Source organism: Anguilla anguilla, chromosome 9, assembly GCF_013347855.1.
Source record: "Anguilla anguilla isolate fAngAng1 chromosome 9, fAngAng1.pri, whole genome shotgun sequence".
Classification (NCBI taxonomy): domain Eukaryota; kingdom Metazoa; phylum Chordata; class Actinopteri; order Anguilliformes; family Anguillidae; genus Anguilla; species Anguilla anguilla.
In genome coordinates, this window is record NC_049209.1 from 26,086,953 (window position 1) to 26,110,145 (window position 23,193).

General features: G+C 39.2%; 1 protein-coding gene across 4 annotated transcripts in view; it reads left to right on the top strand.

The window, feature by feature from the left end:
- Nucleotides 1-23,193, top strand: part of LOC118235890 (membrane-associated phosphatidylinositol transfer protein 3-like) — a 109,229-nt gene that overhangs the window by 43,714 nt on the left and 42,322 nt on the right. For all 4 annotated transcript variants that reach the window (XR_004766936.1, XR_004766935.1, XR_004766937.1 and 1 more), the window contains 2 exons: nt 22,147-22,217; nt 22,646-22,866. Coding sequence is in view for 1 of the 4 variants with exons in the window: in XM_035433758.1 (XP_035289649.1) it covers nt 22,147-22,217; nt 22,646-22,866 (292 nt within the window). In the remaining 3 variants the exon portion in view is untranslated. The remainder of the gene's footprint in view (nt 1-22,146; nt 22,218-22,645; nt 22,867-23,193) is intronic.

The window sequence follows — 23,193 nt, forward strand, 5'->3', positions numbered from 1 at the left end:
TATATATACACACATACAGAATATTACACTATTTTGGATGGTGCTTTTAAATTCAAAAATTTCTTTGCACCAAACAAATTACTCTCCAGGGACTGATTTTTTTTTCTTTTTTTCTGAGCCCCACAGAAGATTCAAGATTTTCTTTCATTCCCATTCATCCCATCTTGTTTAGGTACCCAGTGCACATGCTCTGGTGCTAAAAGCCCCATAATCAAACATGGCAGCCTCATGAACTGGCCTCATGCGCCTCATAAGAATCCATGGAGCAGTAAGCAGAAGCCGTCTCCAGTGCTTATATACCTCGATGTTTAGGTCCCAGGCTGGACAAGAGATTCTCGAAATACCCTGCGCTGGGCCTCCTTATTCTGCCTCACAATGGCAGTTTAACCAGCTAGCCTCATATATGCCAGTGGAATGTGGAAGCTTAAGTCTTCTAAGGCTATCTCCCGAAAAAGAAAAAAAATTACAAGATTAGGTAATTATGCCCCCTGCGAATCTACATAATTTTGCATACATGAGAGGTGCCTTTTCTTTATGTTTTACTGATGCAGTCATACTTGAATCATAATTAATATAAGGATAAGTTGGCAGCAATGAAATTACCTGTAATTAGTATTTGCATAAATCAAGGTTCACATCTTTGCTAATCAGCTGGAGTGGTTTACAGCTTTGTTGATTTCCCTAGCCGTGTGAGAATGCGAGCCGGCAGTTCTCCAGCTTGAACTGTGCTGTGTGCTCCCAGCCAGGCTGTCTGCTTGCAGACCCTACAGCTCCACACCTGGAGGGTATTTCATGAAGCAGGATTACCGAGTTAGCTGGATAACTGTGCTGAGTAAAACCCAGAGCAGCTCTTTTTACTTCAGTCCATGTTCCAGATTTGGGAGAGTCCCGGGTTTTACTCATGGTTATCCAGCTAACTCAGTAATCCTGCTTCGTGAAACAGGGCCCTGAAGAATACCTACTTAAATAAGCATGCTCACCCACACAGTAAAATGTTCTGTGTAAATCAACTCTTACAGAGGACATGTGACCCCAAATGAATTAGGTACTCTGTTAGAGTAGAATCAACACTGGACATTTTACTGTGTATGCAAGTGCTGCTAGTTCCTGTGAAAGAGCGCTCCCAGTTTCCGGGCTAACGTCCCACAGAACCACTGGCATTTTTATCTGTTTTTTTAAAACAATGGGACATTATTTTACACAAGACTTTCTATAATATCTATAATTGTATATATTTGTAATTCTTTTTGCCTTGTCACTTCTCAGTCTTATTTTTTACTTTGTGTTCTTTTATTTGTAATAATAATAATAATAATAATAATTATAATAATAATTACTACAATTGCAGTCACCAAATATATTTTCTACACTTTTTATCTGTTCTTAAATGTTTCACAGTAACAAAACACAGCAAACGTTTCAGTACGTTGACTACAGACTAATGTAATCACACCATGTCAAAAATAAAGTACTCATAAGATTCAATTAGAAATTATTTGTAATGCACACTAATTACTTTTAAGATGTAACTAGATTCAAGATGTAAATGTCAATTTTTCATAAGGCACAACTGCCTCGAAAAATCTCTGCTAAGATTTGTCGGTCTCAAGTGTTGAAGAGCTTGGAAATCATCATAAAAACGACAGGGACAACAGCTTAAGTGGTAGCCTACAAGTTCTCACCCTTCAAGACTGAAAAGATGTCTTCCATTTAGTCACTCTGAGATGTATTTGTGATTCAAAAAGGCTGCACAGATGGAAGAGAGATTTAGGTGGGAAAGAATTTGAAATGACTTGTGTGCAAAATGAGATTGAAGGCCAGGGCTTTGGCCAGATGTATTCATATTTTATGCAAAGAATTTCCATCTTGTCTATGTATTCCCTTATACTGCATGTAGTTTGCTTAAGCTCTTGAATTTTATTATTATTTTGTGATCATTTTAGAAAGTAGCTTGATGTGCTATTTACTCTGTAAACTGTCGTGTACATTATATGGTTTGATAAGAATAGTCATTGTCTATTTTATCGCCTATGTACAGAATTCACAAGCATTACTGCTCATTTATATGAATGGGAAGTACAAATTTAGTATTTTTGTGTTTTTTATTGTAAAATGTCTTAAATTTTTCTTTCATTTCACCATGGTTGATGAATAAAGATTATTTCTGATCCATCTGCATGTAAAAAGCACAAATTTATGATTTTTGTACACGTCAGATGAGTCATTGAATGTTTTCCCATCACCATTTTTGTTTAACTAGCTAGTGAGAGCTACATATGAGAGGATGCTTTCATGGAGAGAGTGAAAAGTCATACAACCCTCATATTTCCCTTTACTTATAGTAAAAATGTCCATGTTGATTTTCATCAATAAAATGACCAATCAATTTTTATTTAAAATTAGTTGGCGATCACAGAAATAGTTGAATATTTCGGAGCAATTAGTATATTAGCTGCCATTAAAAATATATACAGTGCAGTCCATAAGTATTTGGCCAGTGACACAATTTTTGTTGCTCTGGCTCTGTACTCCAGCACATTGGATTTCAAAAGAAACAATGAACATGAGGTTGAAGTACAGACTATCAGCTTTAATTTAAGGGTATCTACATCCATATCCAGTGATCCATGTAGTAATTCCAGCCCTTTTTTACACATAGTCACTACTTACAAATATAAGTTAATATAACTGATGGGTCTTCTCAGTGAGGTTCCTATGAATACTTGCTTTCCAAGGCAAAGTTTTGATGGAATTAGCAACAGTACCTAAGGAGAGCAGGATTTGGGAGGTGCTTCACCTTGCAGTAGGACAATGACCCAAAATACAATGCTAAAGCATCCAATGAGTTTTTCAGAGCCAAAAAGTGGACTGTTCTTGGTTCCCGTTCCTGTTCAGGAATGGAAAATGGCTGCAATATAGGCCAGCTAGAGAATCACCAGGGAAGATAGTCAGCATCTGGTGATGTCTTTGTTTCACAGACTTCAGACAGTCATTGAATGCAAAGGATTGGTACTAAATATGATGTCTTTATTTAAAATTATGTTAATGTGTCCAATTACGTTTGGAGAGAGAGGATAGATAGGTAGATAGATGACAGATGGTATTTGAGATTTTAGTCATGTTGTAGCATACATAACTGTAGCATACATAACTTAAAATTTTGAGAAATATTATGGAGACATTGCAGTAAATGTTTCTCAGAATTTCAACTGACATATTCATACATGATATAGATATATTGCAGCATATACAGTATATCTCACTATTTCACTATATTTAGTCTCTCCATATTGTAATATTCTTGCCTCTGTAATGTAATAATACAACCCTAGCGCTGTCCCAAGAGGAATCCAGGCATCTTCCCAGATAATCGAATTAGCGCTCAAGACTGTTTTTCTAATTGACACTGTTTCCTCTAATGTTCTTTCCACACCCTTGAGTGTTTGACGACCATCACAATCCTTATTGAAAGCACGCGTCGCGCATACTGCTGTCATGTGCGCAGATGACTCTGTGTGTGTGGGTGTGCATGTTTGTGTGTGTGGTCGTGTGTGTGTGCGCTTGTGTGTGTATGTGCCAGCGTGTTTCTTACCAAACCAATGAAACAGCTGATAGGATCTACGACTACAATTCTGGGAGACGTGCTTTGCCGGCCTTTCCATTGCACGTAGAGTAATTGCCGTCTGCGTACAGTTAATCATATGGCTGATTATCTCTGTGCAGTGATTTCTCTGAGGATCAGCAGGCCTGTGGGAGGGCTGCTGTCTGCTCCAGGATCATGCACAGAGCCTTGTGTTTTCAGCGCAATACTGGAGAAACTTGTTCAAACTGTGAGCACACACTGTAGAGAAAGACCCTCTCATACTGTAGAGAAAGATTCATGTAGAACCCGACTGGAACCTTGCATGCTAATACGTCATGGCTTGAACACTTCCATAAAAGGCATTTCTGTTCTCTGAAGATGGGAAGGATGCTTGTTTCCCCCTTGCTTTATTCACGTTGCTGCTTGCTTCTATTGATCGGTTACTCGGTCTTATGGGTTTAACTGTTCATGGTTTTCAGGTTCTGACTTTTTAAAGAAAACGCCTCCTGCTGAGATGTCATTGAACCAGCTTTTACACTGATTCCGTTATTATGATCTGTCATGGCACTCTTCAAATATGACATAAAATACATAATTATAATGCTTTTAAGTTATTAAAGGGGAATTTCACTTTATAACACTTCTGAGGTCATTTTCACACCTACCCGGGCTTTTGTGTGCACCCCAGACAGTTTTTAGGTTGCTTGCTTCAATATTTAGATATTTAGATATACCCGTGTAAGCAACCCCCCCCCCCCATCCAATAGAAGCCCATTCAACATTCAACATCAAAAAATGAAGGGCGACACATTCATTAGAAGGACAATATCAGTCACGAGAAGAAGGGATGGGTGTTTACAATGAGTCTAACGTGGAGTTTGATGTTGAATGGGCTTCTATTGGATGGGGGGATTCTTTGCTTACACGGGTATATCTAAATATCTAAATATCTAAATATTGAAGCAAGAAACCGAAAAACTGTCTGGGGTGCACACAAAAGCCCGGGTAGGTGTGAAAATTACCCCAGAAGTGTTATAAAGTGAAATTCCCCTTTAATCAGGATGTTTTTCTAGGGCAGCCATTGAAGTAAATAACCTTGTGCACCAGTGCCCCATAAAAACTGGGTCCTACAGCAGTGAATCCTGCAGGGGACTGAAGCTTCAGTAAGGTGGTAGAGCTGTATCCATAACATCATTTACCCACTAATAATGCTCATCTACTCATTTCATTTTCCCCATCATTTTTACTTGCCTGGCTTGCAAATTGAAACATACAACACATACACACATGCACACACACATGTACACGTACACACACACTCACACACGCTATGGCTATGGCTAGAGCAATATGAAGAGAAGTAGTGTATAAAACACAGAGAGGGGAGTGAGAGAAAAAGTGAGAGAAGGGGTAAAAACATAAAAAAGAGGGAAGTGATGGCATGAAAGAGAGAAGGGGAACAGAGGAGAGAAAGTGTGTGAGAGTCACGTGGATGGGAAAAGAAAACAACTGCATGCCAAAAGTAAGCTGAGTCAATTCTGAAATGCGGCAAGAGCAAAAGAGAAAGATTAAGAAGGGAGGACATGAACTCCAAAGGCATCAACTTTATGGAGATTGGGGGAAAATAGTAGGTAATTCTGTAATTCCAAAATGGTTTTGTTGTCAGATGCCTTTGGAAACCATTCGAAAACACAAGGCCTCAAAACCCGGTACAAGGAAAAAAGGCTGAGGATTGCTTACAAAGAAGGAAGTGTGACAAGGATGGTCATTTCACAATAGGAGCTCTGCAGTGTCATTGGCTTAAAGAATAATTGAAAAGACATGCAAATGTTCGTAGTGTGCAACCTGTTCATTTTCTCTTTGTGGTGTGTCCAAAGAGAAAAGGAACACAGCCCCTTGAAATGTTAAAATACATGCAACATGTTCCTCTAATACCCCAATCATCATGCTGTCACGTTCAGTTCATTACTACTAGTTTAATTTATGAAAAGGTATTTGTGCAGTTTTTGACAAGTCACCCAATTTTAAGTCACATGTTTTATTTCTATTATTGCCACTTCTTTATAAGAACTGGTCAGTCATTTGTCGTATGAACATGATATTGAATGTGGTCCAACATAGCTGAGCATTTTAATAAGTCTGCATACACTTTTTTGAGACTTTTAGTCTGTTCAAGAAGCCTTTGACAATGTACGAAAGACATAGCACAATGATTTTTCGGAGAAAAACAGATTTAATCTGGCCTTTGAATATTAAAGACCTCCTGTCTGGCCTTGTTGTAGATGTATCCTTTTGTCCTGTTGGTAGTTTCTTTTAAAAAAATGTATTTATATTTCAGCATAATATTGTTTATTTTAAGGTCATTTGCCAACATGGGTTTAATGCAAGTAGATTTCACATGTACAACACCCTCTCCTCCAATTGTGTGCGGTGGAATTACCAGCATTGCTTACAGCAGCATCTGGATATAAACCAGGTTATGGCAGGGACTAACAGTATTGCAAACAAAAAGCCAGGCCAAGTTGAAAAAAAAATTAAATAAATATCTGCCTAATGAAAATACACCTCAGAATGCACACCTTCCATTCGCCATTCCAACAGAACGTGAAATGCTGTGAGTCACTGAAAACAATCGATTTGGCCCTGATTTTTATCAGCAGTTTTTGACACAGTCTTTCCCTGCATTAAGCCGCTGTGTAATTTACCCGCACACAAGTGAAAATGAAGCCACTCAGTTGAATGTGAATACATTAATATTGCTCAACATCCATTAAAACCACACTCCTGGTTATTGAGAACAGGCAATGCCCAGAAAGGGAGGTGTTGGAGCCAAAGAGCCGCCAATCCGGTAGGGGAATGCGCCAGTGAGTTTATAAACAAAGGCCTCAACCACTTAAAATGTGAGTTACATAAAAAGTAAGGAAACCAAAAGAATGATGTTCTTACTTCACCATTCTCTGATGCCTCAGAGAGACTGCATCCTGAAACCTGAATAACCTCGAGACACATTGTGTAGCCAAGCCAAATCTGATCAAATCTGCAACAGCAGATGAGACAAGAACGGTGAGTTTTCTAAACAAACAAACAAACAAACAAATAAATAAATAAATAAATAAATAGAGGTTTGAATACTACTGAGTCCACTCTGCACATCAAAATGTCAATAAACCAATTAAATCGCTGTTTCCGCAACAAAATGTAGGCTATGTGTCAGCTGAGTGAATCTATCTCATCTTTAACTCCGGAAGAGTTGAGATGCTGAATTTCAGAGACTATACCCGCTGTCAGCACTATAAAACCAGTAGTTCAGACAGAGTAAAGTTTCTTCCTGAAACTTTGTAAATCTATTTCATTGGCTGAAGAGTTTTTGATATGAACTGACCTTTAGAGAGATGACAGCCTATCCCATGACCACAGGGAATTCAGGAAAAAGATTGTACACTAACCACCCAATCAAAGAACATGAGCTCACATAAGCATGTGTAGTAGGCTGTAAACCTAAATGGTGAAAAAACAGCCCAAGGCTGGTGCAACGTTGGAAATAAATAGAAATACTTTTGTGTTGCAACTCTTTACTGAAATTCAGCATTTAATTGATACAATGAATTGAACTTCTGGGTTTGTGTCAAACTGTGCAACAAACATACTGGTCAACGTATGTATAGAGTTATCTTTTTTCATTGCTAAATGATGCACAAGTCTATTTATGCGAAGCTACACTCAAATAGCCAAGAAGGCAAATAAATGTTATGTTTCACCCTGCTGCTTAAGACATCTTAGGAGATGGGACAATACAATTTAAGTGTTTGGTGCACTGAAAAAAATGCTTCATTGGATAAACCTAAATTTTAAATTTTGTTACACCTATATTTTTTTGGTTTTTTTTTTTTGGTGTGGGAAAAGTCAATCCCTGATAAAATATGTTTTGTTCAAGAGATTCATTGACTTGGTGAGTCCTTCCAAACATCCTCTGGGCTTAGATCGACATTTAGGTGCTCAGAAAATGCCCTTATCCAGGGTCCCGTAAAAATGGATACATGCAAGTTTAGGCAAAAAACAGATGCTCAGTCATCGGTGTCAGAGCCAACAATTGCAATCAGTACTACAACCTGCAACAAGCGTTTTAATTAGTAAATGGGGCTGAGAAGCCTGATTGTTTCACTCTGCCTTCTGCATGCTGCTGTTAATTAATAGATGCTTGTTGTTCTCTGTAATTAGAAAAATACTGCATAGGCAGTCTGTTTAATGCAAGTGCATATTTTAACCTTTAATGTGTCTAATCGACTGATTGTAAAATGGCTTGAGCCTGGGAAAGGCCCCTGAAACCCTCCGGAGGCCCAGACCATTTTTTAGTGTGCATTTTTGATTTCTCCTTTCTATTTGTTACTAGTAGCACCAGATAACTACTGAAATAATGCAATGTCTGGAAGTACTTTTTGAAAAAAGTGATGTCCTTGTATGAGTGCAATAGGTTTATGTTCATGCAAAATTATATAATTTATATAAGATGTGATATACATTTATTCTAATTAATACAGTTGGATCTCTGTAGCGCCTCTTTGTGGTTGGATTGGGCTAAGCCTTTAGGGCGGGCTAGAGTCGTGCTCCTACTGTAGTGTCCATACCAAGTTTCATAACTTTGTGGAAACAGTTGTGGAATTATCAGCATTTTTGTGATAAGCCTGCAAATTCATTGGATTGTCATTCAGCCATATTTTAACATAATAACCACAATGAAAATAAAACCTGTATAAACGTATGTGATGTAAGGCAAAATACCAAATTTAACGCAAATTGGTCCATTTTTGTAGGAGGAGGGGAATCATTTTAAGTTGTTTTCAAAAATTCAAATGGTGAAGAATTTAAATAACTTTGTCAAACAGTTTTGGAACTATTCACATATTTGTGATAAACCACACCCACTGCAAATTCATAAGAACGCCATTTGGCTATATTTTGACATGACTTGCTGTTGGACCCCTATTAAAAAATTTAAATCAATGTAGACTAATTGTTCATGCAAAATAATATCACATAAAATACACACACAGGCTGAATAGTTAACATGGAGCATGAATTACAATGGTAGCTAGTTGTGCTTTTTCCCCACTACGCATGAACTTCATGGGGATTAAATCCCAATGTCCCCGTACAAGTACTGTGGGATTAATGATGAGCTGGCTTGTGAGTATCACTAGAATGTATCAAATCTGCATGCCAGACCTCATTTTAGTACAGAAGTACACTAGGGACAGGGGTTGGAAACTAGCAATAGCTATAACCTCTGTATGCGGTACATCAGTTACATCAATTTGTTTGTAACAAGTTGAAGTGGTACTATGTTAACTCGCATTGTCCTTACCAATAAACTATATGAAATGAAATGTTGCAAGTTAAGAGAAATGGAGCTCAGGGAAGCCAAAATTTTATGTCCTCGTACAAGGACGCAGAGTCTCAGAATGTATAAGTGTTATCATTATATATCTTGAGTTAGATATTCCAATAAAAAAGTGTATCAATATCTAAAATATCAATTTAAAGCTCTATTACACACGTGTTAAATGGGTATTGTCAACTGAATAATTGATCATTGTTAAGATAACAGCCCTTGTTGGCCTCAAGCATTCATCTGAGTTCTCACAGTTCTTGAAGCTGACAGCTGCAAGTCTTTCCCCACCCTGTGTGTGTTACCCCCACCCTAAATCTTCACAGTCCACTAACGAAGCCCCAGCTGGGTGCACCTTGGTGCACCTGACATGAATCATTCTGCACTCTGCGACACGACTGACTGAAAATGTGCCAGGCTTCCACTGTTACTGTTCTCACACCTGCGGCAGGGATTCGAGAAGTGCATTATGGGAAATACAGACCTCTTTATCCCTGGTCCACCCAGATGTCTGTAGATATCACCTCACTGGCATTTAATCGCCCTCAGTATTATAAAGCAGCTTTTCTCCTGTGTTTTAGATTCAGCATTTTTGTTGATTAAAGAGAGGGCATACAAGGGAACTAGTGAAAATGGAAAAAAAAAAATAATAATTGTGTGCTCCTCACCTCACATGTTTGATTTCTGAAACTGTCTTTTTCAGAAGGCTTTTCAGAGGTTTAAATTCTCAAGCTGTTGAAATTTTTATTTTATGTACCACAAAGCTGTTGTTTTCCTGGTAAAATTTATTCTCAAGAGAACAATAGCCGCATGGTACTTTTCATTTTGATAAGATGTTTTATCCTTTATTTTAAGTCCCTCGAAGAAAAATAACTCACAAAATACCCTGTTGCATCTGCCTCCACCCATTCTTTTTCCAATTAATTTTTCCATTGTGATGCTGTGATAAGTGTGCCTTGTTTCTGAGGAATGGCACGCACACAACCTGCTACAGTTAGCGCCAGACTGGAGATGTGTCAGAATAAGCCACAGATGTGTGAGACATCCGTTTTGTATACATTTCTCCCCAGTCTGACTTAACTTTTGCAAATTATCAGTTTATTGAACAACATTTTCTGAACCACCGAATGGTACAGTCAGAACCACCCTCAAATGGGAAACAGTGCTACAGAATGGTGCTTTCTGGTTTTAAGGCCAGTTTTGTAAGCATTATACTGGAAACTCGTTTTCTTGTATGCTATCTCACCCAGTGAATAAAACTGCTTGTTTTATATTTCACTCATGAAACATTTTGACAGACACTACAATAATGGACAGGAAACCATTTTGATTTGCTTACGGTGTACAGCTCTTTGTGTTATAAGGCTAAAATGGTAGCTGTTGCCTATGTATTTGAGCAGATAACCAGTCCAGCATCCTGAGTGAATGAATTTTTTTTTTCCATTAACAACTTCATTTCTATCCCCATTTTTCTCATGGTATTAATCACTTGGGGGGTGCTGTCCAATAATCTCCTTAATGGAGGTTTGAGGCTTGTTTTAGCCCAGCTTTCCGCAGTGAGAGTGACCTTAAACTGCCCGTCTGCCCCTCTGGATCTCTCCCAGCTCCCAGAGCCACAGCATGTGGTGCCGGTGGCAGCTGCTCTTACACATTTAATTGAACTAATGGTAGTATGTGTGTCAGAAATACAGCATGCCATGAGTAACAGCCACAACCGCTGGGGAATATCACATGGACTGGAGGTTAGCCTCCGCTGCTGTTGTGCAAATTGCTGCATGGTAGCCATCGGCAAACCAGCGGGCACAGTAGGTCATTTCAATATTGCAGTGGATCCTCAGCAAGATATATATATTTTTTGGAATCAAGTATTACTACTTATGATCTTTGTTGTCTTGATCTAACATGTAATCGCATGTTGTAGTTCATTGGAGTCTATCAGAGATTATGCGATGTCCTGTTGCAGTAAAAAAAAAGGTCCAACACTATGCTGGGATATACAGTATATAGCCTAAATCAAAGTAATTTATACCGATGTCATTCAAAGCCTCTGTCAGACATACTTAAATTATTGTGTGCTGTCCTTGACATCACAGTACAAGACAGGTGCAAGTACAGTATGTTCTGCTGAGAAGGTTCAAAGTGCAACAACTAAATTGGTTCCTGTTATGAAATTTAAAGTTTCTGAGGAAAGACCAAAGATACTTAAAATCTTCCAGCTTTGTAAAATGAGGTGGTGAGAGGTTGACTGAGTTTTTAAAATAGGGATTAACAAAGTGAACTACAACAGATTTCGAATAAGAAGAGAGTGGGACATAAGTGTAAATGAGCAAAACATAAACTGTACATGTTGCCAGGTCATGTAGTAATAACACAGCTGGAGCAGCCAATTGCCCAATTACATTTGCTCCCCTAAAATGGAGGACAGTGTATAAAATGGGCTGTAATTCATACATGGATCACTTATTTGGATGTAAATACCCTCAAATCAAAGCTGACAATCTGCACTTCAACCTCATATTCATGGTTTCATTTCAAATACAATGTGCTGGTGTAATAGTGCCAAAACAGCAAAAGATTTGTATCTGTCCCAATACTTTTGCATTTAACTGCATGTTTAATATTTCATATGTATGCAGTTACTGTAAAACCTGTATTTTTATTTTTTTGGGTTAAGACAGTGCTAGTAGAGCTGTGCCATTACGTCATGCTTAAAAGAAAGGACTGGGCAGCTGTTAAGAAACAGCTGGACTTGTATGGACACAGGGAAAACAAAATAAATACAGAGTGGTTCTGGTTTTGGCTGTTGCCTGCTTTGCTGCTGCCATATTAGGATTTGTTTATGGTGAGCCCACAGGTGAAATGGGAAAGAACAGCACACAAAAGCCCTGAGAAGTACAGTACCTTATGAAAAAATATTTGTCTTTATAGTGTTGATATACAATGTTCACAATCACGTGTCTGTCCTATATTAAAAATATTTACTTTGTAGACTATAAATTATTTGAAAGCAATTGTGTGCTACCGTGATTCTTCGCTTACTGGAGTCACTGCTGATAGAGAGAACCATATTCATCTATTAATGGAGAACGCTAAACAAATCTGGGAAATTTCAGAATGAACAGATGATCCCCCACTATATTTTCTGTGTCATCCTGAACCAAGGATAAACCGAGCAGGGGCGTCATGCAAGCCAACATTCTGGGGGGGGGGGGGGGGGGGGGGGGGGGGGGCACAATTAGAGCGGGGGGCATGGGGGTCCTTCCCCAGAAAAAAAAGAAAAGAAAACAATTTTCTGCAATTTAACATATATATATTCAAATACTTTGGGGGAATTATTTTAAAACTTCACTAAATCAGTTTTTGTAGCTCAGTAATCTCCCACTTTATATTAGGGTAAATACTTCATTTATTTATTTAGATATTTTCATGTCAATTATTTGTGCTGTTATGGTTAGTGAAAATGACTTACTTATTCACTCACGTCTACACTGCTGCCACTTTTCTTGAAAAAGAGCTAAATCTTGTATGTTTCACCCAAAAATTTTAAGGGGCATAAATTCACATAAAAAGACTAGCCTATATCCACAATGCAAATTAATTTAGAGAACATAGATAATAAAGCCACAGATGAAAGGAACCTGCCAACATGGTAATAGCTGTATTTTCAAACACAATGCATAGGAAGCAGCACGAGTACAGATGAGACTGTGCTGACATCACATAGCAGTGTCTGCTCCATTGCCAATAAAAGCTCAGACTGAGCAGTAGTAAAGGAAAAATAGCCTATCACTATAAATCTTACCTAAGAATAGATAACCTACCTCTTGCACTATCAACCTCCTGACTGAGAACAGGGCTGGGGCTTTCTGCCGTTTTTTTAAAGAATGACGAGATTTTCCTCTGCATCTTGACCTGGAGATATCAAATGGAATTCAGTGTTTTGCTAACTATAACCTGTGATAGTGGTGGTAAAAACCATCAGCTCACTGCCATAAGATTCACACAGCTCTCCTTTACCATGCTATGCTATCGCAACTCACGACTAGCTAGCGAGCCAGAAGGCTAAACAACCGGATTGATGGATGGCTACTAACTTTATCTGGTACTAGCCAACTATCTTGCAAAGCAAACTATGTCTATATTTATCAAATGCAATTAAGTGTGTATAACTAATTGCATTTCATTTTCACACGTTTTAAAAACGGATTGATGCTCTACTAACCACTTCAGCAACACACCGTTAAGCTGTAGCCTACACCATCTCCAGAGTTTATGCGCAATAGAGTGATGTGTGCGTGCGTACCTGCTAATGCGAACCGATTTCATCCTGCAACTTTTGGAAGAAACCCATACCATAGGGAAAGGGGGTGTGTGATTTTTTGAGGTATGATCTATGACATAATTAGAAGAATACGTTTGACTCATAATATAAAATGATCATGACCACGAGTAAAAATCAATAGTAATAAAATGAAATAAAATAAATTTTAAAATCCAGATATCAGAAATCTGGCCTAATTGAATTAGTTTTAAAGCAGAAGTGAGCTATGAAATTTGCCCTTGGAATTGGTGGCTACTAGTGCTCTTTGCATAAATTATTTTAATGATTAAGAAAATGTGTCACACTCTTAGGTGCAAAACGATACATGATACACGATATGTGTAAAATCGGCCTTTGTAAATCAATGCTAGTGAATCTGGGCGGTAGTCTTGTCCAAAAACCACAATCAATACCATATTCCAAGACCAAGACCTTGAGGGTTGAGACAAACAATCAGACAAAGACCACATTTATGTGGACTCAAGAGGTCCAAGACCATGAGATCAAGATGCCATCTCTGCTATTTGTTATATTATGTGGCTTTTCTGGAGTTTTGGTGTATATAATGCTGTAACAAAGAACAACTGGATCAGAAGATCTGACTAATTAAGTAAAAATGTATAGAGGATGAGTGATGGAGTCCATTTGTATTGATGGTCTTGCACATGTTATCTGTTCGGACAGCCAGAGAATGTGCACTCTGCTGAAGCTGCCCTACTGAAGCTCCAATCTGGTGAAGCTGAGTGAAGGAACAGATATGCTGCCAGAGAGAGATTTGCATTCTGCACAATTCGTCCTCAGCTGATTGGATTTCAATACATGCTCCTTATAGGTTTTATCTCCACTGGATGCTATTTCACATTTAATTGCTGAATTCGTTTTAGTTTTATTTACATTACTTATTTATTTGTGCAAAAAGCATATAGGCTCCAAAAGGCCCCACCAGGACAGGAATAAGGAAATAATCCTTTCAATGATTATTATGTGATAGGGAACAAAAAAGGAAAATATAGAAATATAATGTATAAGAAAGGGGTTTTGCTACCTTGCTGGCTGGATAGTTCACTGAGTGCTTTCTCTGCATGTGTATATGTGTATCTGTGTGTATGTGATTGGCCATACATGCACACATGTTGTGACATCATCCTGTGGAGCGCAGCACATATCAGGGCACATATTTCAGATCACTAGTATACCGCAGTATGCTCTTTCGAGTAAGACCCTGTTCACTAGCGCTCTCGTGAATGTTTGCTTGTGTAGCCTAGCGCAGTGCGGGAAGTCACAGACTGAGAAGGTGCAAAGGAAGTCGCGGCAACAAACTGGCGCGACGCGTGGTAGCGTTCCTGACAGGCTGACGGACACCCTTCCCGTAAGCGTCAACCCAGCGGGAGCTGGCACTTCCTGCGCACACAGGCGAAGCGGGTAGACTGAGAGGCATAAGGCAGAGGCAGGGACCTGTGGAGAGCTGGCTCAAAGATGGGCCATGTGTTTGTGTGTGTGTTTGTGCGTGTGCGTATGTGTGCGTGTTTGGGGAGGGTGTGGGTGTGCGTGTCTTTGCTTGTATATATTTTGTCAGATATCTAGTGTTCAGATTATGGCCTTATGGAGAGAAAATGGGAATTGGATACAGTATTATACTGTTTCTAAGAATGCTGCCTGTTCTCCCCTCCACAAACATCAAAGCAATTGTGCTTGGAGAAATTAAAATGCTGATACCCTAATCTAGGCCTGCAATCACTGGGTCGCAAATCCTGCAGTTTGTCTCAGAAGTGACACCAAAACATAAAGCTATTAATGGGGCTAGAGGCCCAGCGTGGCTACAGAAGGCTCAAAGGTAATGTTTCTTTTGATTTTAAGTCTGAATGCAATCTGTCACATTTAGAGGAAATCATTGCTTGAAAATGTTTTATGTCTATGAAGATGATGGTTGTTGAGGCCTGACAGTTGAAATCTACATTTTACATTTCAAGCGGAAAACAACAAGGTGCGATTTGATTTTGTTTCATGGAAAATAGTTTTCCCTGAAGGTGGACATTGCATGTGGCTGAATTGAACAATTATTTGTCTAAAAATATCACCTCTGCTGTTAGAAGCTGAAGTAAATTTGTTTTTTTGGGGGGGGCAGTCAATAGCTGAGCTGGATTACCTCCTAACATATTCATGTTTAGTCTCCTTAGAAAGAGTCTAAAACCATGAATCTATTGATAATACTATCATAGTGCTCAGCATGATATACTTTTCTACAACATAAAGTCACTTTAATAAGTACAATCTGTTGGCATTTAGATAGGCTGGTCTTTGTCATAAATGAGCCGAACATATTTTACTTAATCCTCACTGCCCAACAGTATTTACAGTTAAATGCAAAAGTACTTTTTAGGGGAGCAAAAGCAATTTTACGTATTAATGTAATTTCAAATAAATTTGTCATATTTAGTACTTGTTTTAAATCTTTTGCATTTGATGACTGCTTGAAGTCTGTGACCGACAGGCATCACCAGGCCCTGGGTATCAGGCCTTTACTGCAGCTTTCTTTACTTCCTCTTTGTTTCTGGGACATTTCGTTTCAAGTCTTGTCTTAAGCAAGTGAAACAGCTGCATATAACCTAATAATGGTGCATATTCATGACCTGTGTATTTTTGCCACTGGTTGTTGTAGATTTTTAGAAATAAACAATAGAGCAAATAAATTATAAGGCATTTTATGTTTTTTGTTTTTACATTTTGAAGTACATTATGAGTTAACCATAAACAATTTATTACACGTTTCATAGGTTTTGATACTTTAGTCTTCATGGTACTCTTGTGCCCTTCTGGTGTGTGTTGCCACAAGGTTACAGTATAAGGCTTTATTTAAGACCAAAATAGCCTTTTATTAAAATTACAAAGAGCTTGGGGTGGCTGGACTGTACTACCCTGTCACACACACAGATGCATGCACTTTGAGAAGGTTCAGGATAGTTATTGTATTTCTGTCCATACTGTGTATCTGCAAAGCTAAAATTTTGACTCTTTTTTTTTGTAATATTCCCATGTTGCGACAGTGCCTATTATCTGTGCTATTTATATTATCTCAATTTACATGGGTCAGATACTGAATTAATGAAGCCTCAGAATCATTATTTTGTTTCAGAAGACCTCTTTGATTTGTGAACAGGCACTGTACTAGTGCTTGCCACATTGTTTGGATGCATAAATTGCACACTGTTGGTAGAGACAAGGCAAATACATTACATTGCATCATATTACATTTCGTTGTGCTATATTATACTTCATTCATTTAGCAGATGTCCTTATCCAGAGTGACTTACAAAACAAAACAATATAAGTGCATCCCCCTCAGCAAACATGAGTAATTCATATGAGTTATGGCTGACAATATTCACAGACCATCGAGTATTATCTGCAGCATCACTAAAGCAGAAAATGTAAGTTAGCTTAAATGACCTAAAATATCCTCTAGATACCCTCTTCTAAATAACAAGTGGGGATTTTGCACATGCCTACATTACTCTTTATCGGAGAGATAATCACAGGACTCTGGAGCGAGCCTGTTGCGGATTGAAACTGCCAGTCAGAATGGTTTGAGTGTTTTATAATGTTGCCTTGTTTTTCTGGGTAGCCTAGCCAGTGAGCAGCACTGACGCTCTGGAGGCGGTTATTGGGAGGACGAGGAGCAGACGGGAGTCATGGCACAGAAGGGCCCGTAACAGAAACTGCGTCAGAAAGAGAAAACAAACATCTTTTCATTTAATTTACACAGAACTGAGAATCTCAGGTGCACAGCCCGAGAGGGGGAAACTGCCAAAACCGGGTGCAGATCAATAATACATCTCTGCCTCTCCCTGAGAAAAGACCGGACAGCTGGCTGGCTGGCCGGCTGGCTGCTCACGATGTGAAAGATGTGACTGCTCTTCTGCGTCTTCCTAAATCGATGGAGGATGCTGCAGCAATGTGATGGGGAGCTCCAGACTGAAGAAATATAAAAACAAAAATAGGGTAGAATACACCCCCTAGATAGCAGTTTTGATTTGTTAAGAAAGACATCACCTGCCCACCACATCTGCTTACCTACAATATTTGAAACATTGTAAAATATCTCAGGGTCAGAGCTTTTGTATCACATCAAAACTATACCAAAAGTCCTCGTCTATTATTCCAAGCATGGCTGAAAATTGATTTTGTTTCACTTAAAAATAAGAGTATTTCAGAAAAGCATATTTTCTAAGAGAAGTGTGGTGAATGAAATAGTGATACAAATAGGTAAACAAAATACAATGCTAAAATCACAAAACTGGATACACTTAGGGAATTTAAACATTGATGCGTTGTTATATTTTAGAGCAGAGTTGAAAAGATTTCAAGTTTAATTTCATTGCTGAGATGATAATATGAATTTAGAGTTGATTTTTTTTAAACATTAGGGAACCAACCTGCCGTAGGCTTTGAAAATGAGTATCATCAATCAAAATAAAAGTATTACTCAAAGCAAAACAGGAATCTCAATGTCACACCCACAGTAATTTAAACAAAGGAGAAATGATGCAGCATACTCAGTATGTTGAGCAATAGGTCCCACCTTCAATTATTCTCATCATCAGGAGGGTTTGAGTCAATCACAGAATTCTATCCATCCATCCATTACCTAGCCTGCTTGTTCATGGTCAGAGTCCCGGGTGGGCTGGAGCCTATCCAAGCATACATTGGGCAAAAGGCATACATGCTAGTCAAAGTATACAAAGGCATGCCAGTCCATCTAAGAGTACATTCAGTCACTCACTCACTCACTCACTCACTCATACACTTATGCCTATGGGGAATTGGAGTCTCCAATTATCCTACCTGCATGTCTTTGGACTGTGGGAGGAAACCGGAGTGGGGAGAACATAAAAAATCCACACAGAAAGGCCCCGGGCAGGATTCAAAGCTGGGACCTTCTTGCTGTGGCACCACCGTGCCACCCCGCCAATCACCGAACTGAAACACATAATTGCTTTCAACATGAGTACTGAACAGCAGTGTCCCAAAATTCAGTATGTTAATGGGATTTGACATATATACAGGCATTTAGGAGACACTTCAATCCAGAGTGACTTATACCACTTGAGCTGGCTTTACGCTACATGACTTCTGGACAACCAAAGTCTGACACGCTGTCACATGTGAGAACAATCATGGGTTTTTAGTCTTAGAGGTGCACACATCTAAAATTCTGCAAAGACTGGGAGTCATACCTCTTCACAGATTGTGAGACTCCAACGGGATTCTTTTGGAGATTCTTAATCTTAGCCCGCTGGTGTGTGGATGTCAGACAAAGACAGCACACCTATTGGCTGTTGACAGTGTCGGTTTATAAATCACGTTGTCAACCAGCACAAACCTTTTGAGCCAAGACTAAAGAGTTACTGTGCGATAATAATAAACGTGTTTGATATTGTTGTAATTGTCAAGATGCAAAAAAGACAATACAATCTCACACCATTCGTGAATCATGGCAGGGGCACACTCTGACTGAAGTAAAACAGGCATGATTTTACAACGACTTCTAAGACTGAAATCACTTAAAATATCGTCAAGTGTACGGCCAGCATTAGAGATCCTTGATGCTGAGGATACGCCTGTTAAAGAAGGAACAAGCAACACCTCTGAGGACCTCCCTGCAGTAAAATGTAATAAGATGTAGACATGTCCTACTGAGGCCTGACAATTCATTTTTGTCCCCTGTAGGGTCAAAATGAGTCTCAAGAACAATATATTCTACTCTGATGAAACCTACACTACAAGCGACATTCAATAAAAATAAAATAAATAAGATTTTAAAAAATATAGATGATATTTAAAAATATATTTTCATGCAACATATTTTTGTCAACCAAGACACTTGTACTGTATTATGTAAAAAATTACTTTATGATGGGAGGATATGGAAGTGCACAGTGTACTGTACATGTTGCATATCGATTCTGCTTGAAATATTACATTTTATCGCTTGACCATACAGTACAATATACAGGTTTACAGTGTCATAAAGGAACTCGCATGACTCTCATGTACTGTCAATGTTTCATGGATCTCTGATGAGTAGACCATGTACCGGAGACTAAAATGTGTGTATTTAAAAACAGCCTTTTCCATTTCCTGAAAAGTTGCCTTTATGGAGATACACGGTTTTCTAATTGCACCAGTGATAAGTGGGTTTAATTGAAGACAGGAGAGTGGAAATGAAAAAGGATCTTTCCCGCCTTTAGTATCAGGTTTATATGGAAGTGAATGATATTGAGAGGTCATAAACGCAGGTGTGAATTCATGATTAGATAATAACGTGCAGATGGAAAATTATGCGCAATTGGAAAAAAAAGATGAACCGTACCAACCTTAAATTTCAAGCTGCCTGTTAGCGAAGAAGAACGGTACCAGCACACTGTTGTTGCTCCCAAAAGACCCTGCGCACTGAATAAATCTTCAAATAAATGTGTCCTGCACCTCACAGCCTTTGTCAGGCAAAGACCTGCCGAAATGACAAGTTGCACAGTTTCAGTTGTGTGAAACAAAGCATGTTTCTCAATGGAGACTAATGGTGGTGTGCGGTGGCATTCTCTTCCATTATCAGTTTCAGCCATGCACCTGAGATTTCTGCCACCACGCTTACCCGCTGAGCATCTGCTAGCATTGGGTGAAGGGTGAAAGGTGTGAACATACTGCGCTGGAAAGATGTTGCCCAGAGCCCCAACCCCAGCTTCAGGGATGGGGCTCTGGGATTGGCTACCTGTTTAAATTCATTAGCTGTATCAGGCATCCGGGCTGCTTGTGAGATGCTGTTTTTGATTGACACTCGGTTCAGATGAGCCTAAAGGGGAAATGAGCAGGAGTTTGGTTCCACTGAGGAAGCAAGGCACTGTACCCAACCAACCTCTACCTCTCCAACACACGTTGTGTAGACTTCTTTATTCATGAGCTGCAACATAACTATATCACAATACTTATATTTATATTTACTGATAGTTTGCCCTCAATTTAATATAGCTATACAGTTACACACATGCACACACGCACACTCACTTCTCATAGAAATGCAGTGGAGAAGTAGTCCCGTGTACCACTGTTGGTATGAGTCATGTTCACACTAGAAAGCATACAAGCAACAATGCTGCTGTGCTGATCTTATTGATTCTGTTTTATTCTGATGAACTTCTAATAATTAACATATGTCTTTTTGAGCTCTCCTCTAGCAGCAATTATCAGGCTGCTGCTGCTTGTTTTAAATATGGTTGTCCTATAGCACCCTCTCACCCCTCACTATTGTTCATGTTTTTTGCTGATTTGATAATGGCTGACAACACAGGTAGACAGTGGAATGGTTTAGGCAGTGGGACAGGTGCACAGTATACGAGCCAGACTGTAAAACAGAGAAAGCAGTGGAATAGGTAGATAGAGAGATGGGTCAGTTGGTGAGAAATGTAGACAGACATAGGAGCTGAAATGTATCTGCCCATGGGAATAGTGGATACTGTAATGTGACACATCTAAAAAACATTATTTATTTTATTTACAAGGCCATAGCTTGAACCGAGGAACAGTTTCTATTTAGTATTCACAAAAGTGAAATGGGATAGTGGCATGATGGATGACAAGACATCAATCAGTTTTTTGACGTACAGATATTCTGTTCCGACCAAAATGAGGCAGTTAAAGGGCTCTGTTTTTAGCTAAATTTCAGACCCATGCATCTGTTTGTGATCTGTCCAAAACAAACAGGGATAATCATTCATTCAATTTAGAGGAAATAAAAATTCCCTTCCATGTGATCTCAGACAAATAGTTTGTCTTCCTTACCATTCGGATAGGATTTTATCATTCCACTATCAACTGAGATAAGAATTTATTTAAATTTATTTTGTGTGTGTGTGTGTTTGTGTGCATGCGTGCGTGCGTGTATGCCATGGTAATGTCACTTGTTGCAACCATGGTGGACATAACATATGGAGGTATTTTTGTAGCAAAACTCACAAATATGTAAATTGGGTTTCACAAATATATAAATGGTTTCTCAAATATGCAGAGTTTGTCAAAAAAAATACCTCCATAATAACACACCATTTGCATGTAACATTATTGACATAAGCATTTATAAATGTCCAAAAAGGGCTTATGAAGGTGTAAAGTACTGCTTATGCAGTTATACAGTATAGCTCTAGTGAAGGACCATAAAGAAGAAAGCATGACACCGTTTTATTTATTTTGTGGTAAACCGGATCGATACACACTGCTGTATATGTAAAATGAGCCCAGCATACACTCCAGGATGGAGTTGTAAAATAAGTGTTTGAATTATAGAGCGGTTGATACAGAGGGTGAAGCTCAGTGGAAGATGACAGCACTGGCAGTGGATTCTGGGACAGTAGGGAATTTGGCCTGGAGGCTGTGCCATTTCTCATTACTCACAGTGGAGTTGCTGACAGCCTGGGTAGACTGACATTGCTCCTCCCACCATTTCTGACTCGTACTCTTATCTGACTGTATTGACAGATACAAGTGTTATACTTTCTTAAGGTCATTCAGAATTTGAATGTGTACAGAAAATACTTCTTTCTGGTCTGTTGCCTGACCTTGGCCAGCACCAATGGTCCTAAATTGACCCATATTATATTTGGAACGCTACTGATTAAATAAGATCCATAATGAACTAACTTAGATATTTCATTTCTCAAAAATTCACATTCACGTAAAAAAAGTTGTAATTATTAGAAAAACAGCTAAGCTAATTACAATAAAATACAACAAGTAAAATTATAAAATGAATAATAATAATTACAAGCTCTCTCTCTCTCTCTCACTCTTTCCCTCTCTCTCTTACAGAGAGCCTGTACCGCCTGGCTCGCCCTCGCTGTCCCCCACAGAGCAGCATAGATGGGTTGGAGGATATGGAGGTAGGTCTCCAATGCATTGATATCGTCATCTGACTGAATCATAGGGCAATCACTGTGGTCAGAATGGTGATATTTAGCACCTGTCTCTCCTGTCTAACATTCTCTCTCTGTCCCTTACAGTAAAACAGCAGTAAAAGTATGTTATGATGAGTTCAATTTACAGGGCCTTATTTTGTACATTTTGTACATTTCTGTCTGTCTGGCTTGAGAAGGACCACAGTGGAAAATATGTTTCATAAGTTCATTGTGATATCCTTGATACTTTGTTTTTCTTTATACATACATGCGATATTTATGATTTTGTTGTACTTTAAGCATCAAACAAAATCAATCAATCAATCAATCAGTCAGCCACTCACCTGTAATCTGCACGTCATCTTCACCATGTCATTCATGTCCTCACCCAATGCTGCCCTCCCCTCCCCCAGAGGAAGTGTAAGACGCACCTGCTGGTTCTGGTGGTCCACGGAGGCAACATCCTGGACACGGGGGGCGGGGACCCGGGGACGAAGGCGGGCGACGTGGCGACGCTGGCGTCGGTGCTGGAGAAGGTGGCGCAGGCCCACTTCCAGGCCGTCGCCGATCACGTGACCATCAAGCTGGTCCCCTGCCCCGCCGTGTGCGCCGAGGCCTTCTCTCTCGTCTCTAAGTGAGTGGCGCAGGCGCGCGGGAAGGGCGGGGCGCTTCAGCGCGTGCTCACCCCCTATTTCTGACCACGGACCACCCAAGGGCCTGTCTTTCCTTCTTAAGCACATTTTACATGATAGCTGTATCTGGTGAAGAGCTTTGCAGGTTGAAATGTTGTTTGCACCATTACAGCTTGCCTGGGAACATTTAGTTCAGTGCTTGGATTGCTCTGTTTCCTCATTAATGTACAGTACTTCATTCCCCTGACACATGTGAAACACCTGTGTACCTGCTAATGTTCTATTTAGAGTCTGCCCTCCTTTGGTGTTTTTTTCCGCTCTGTTCAGAC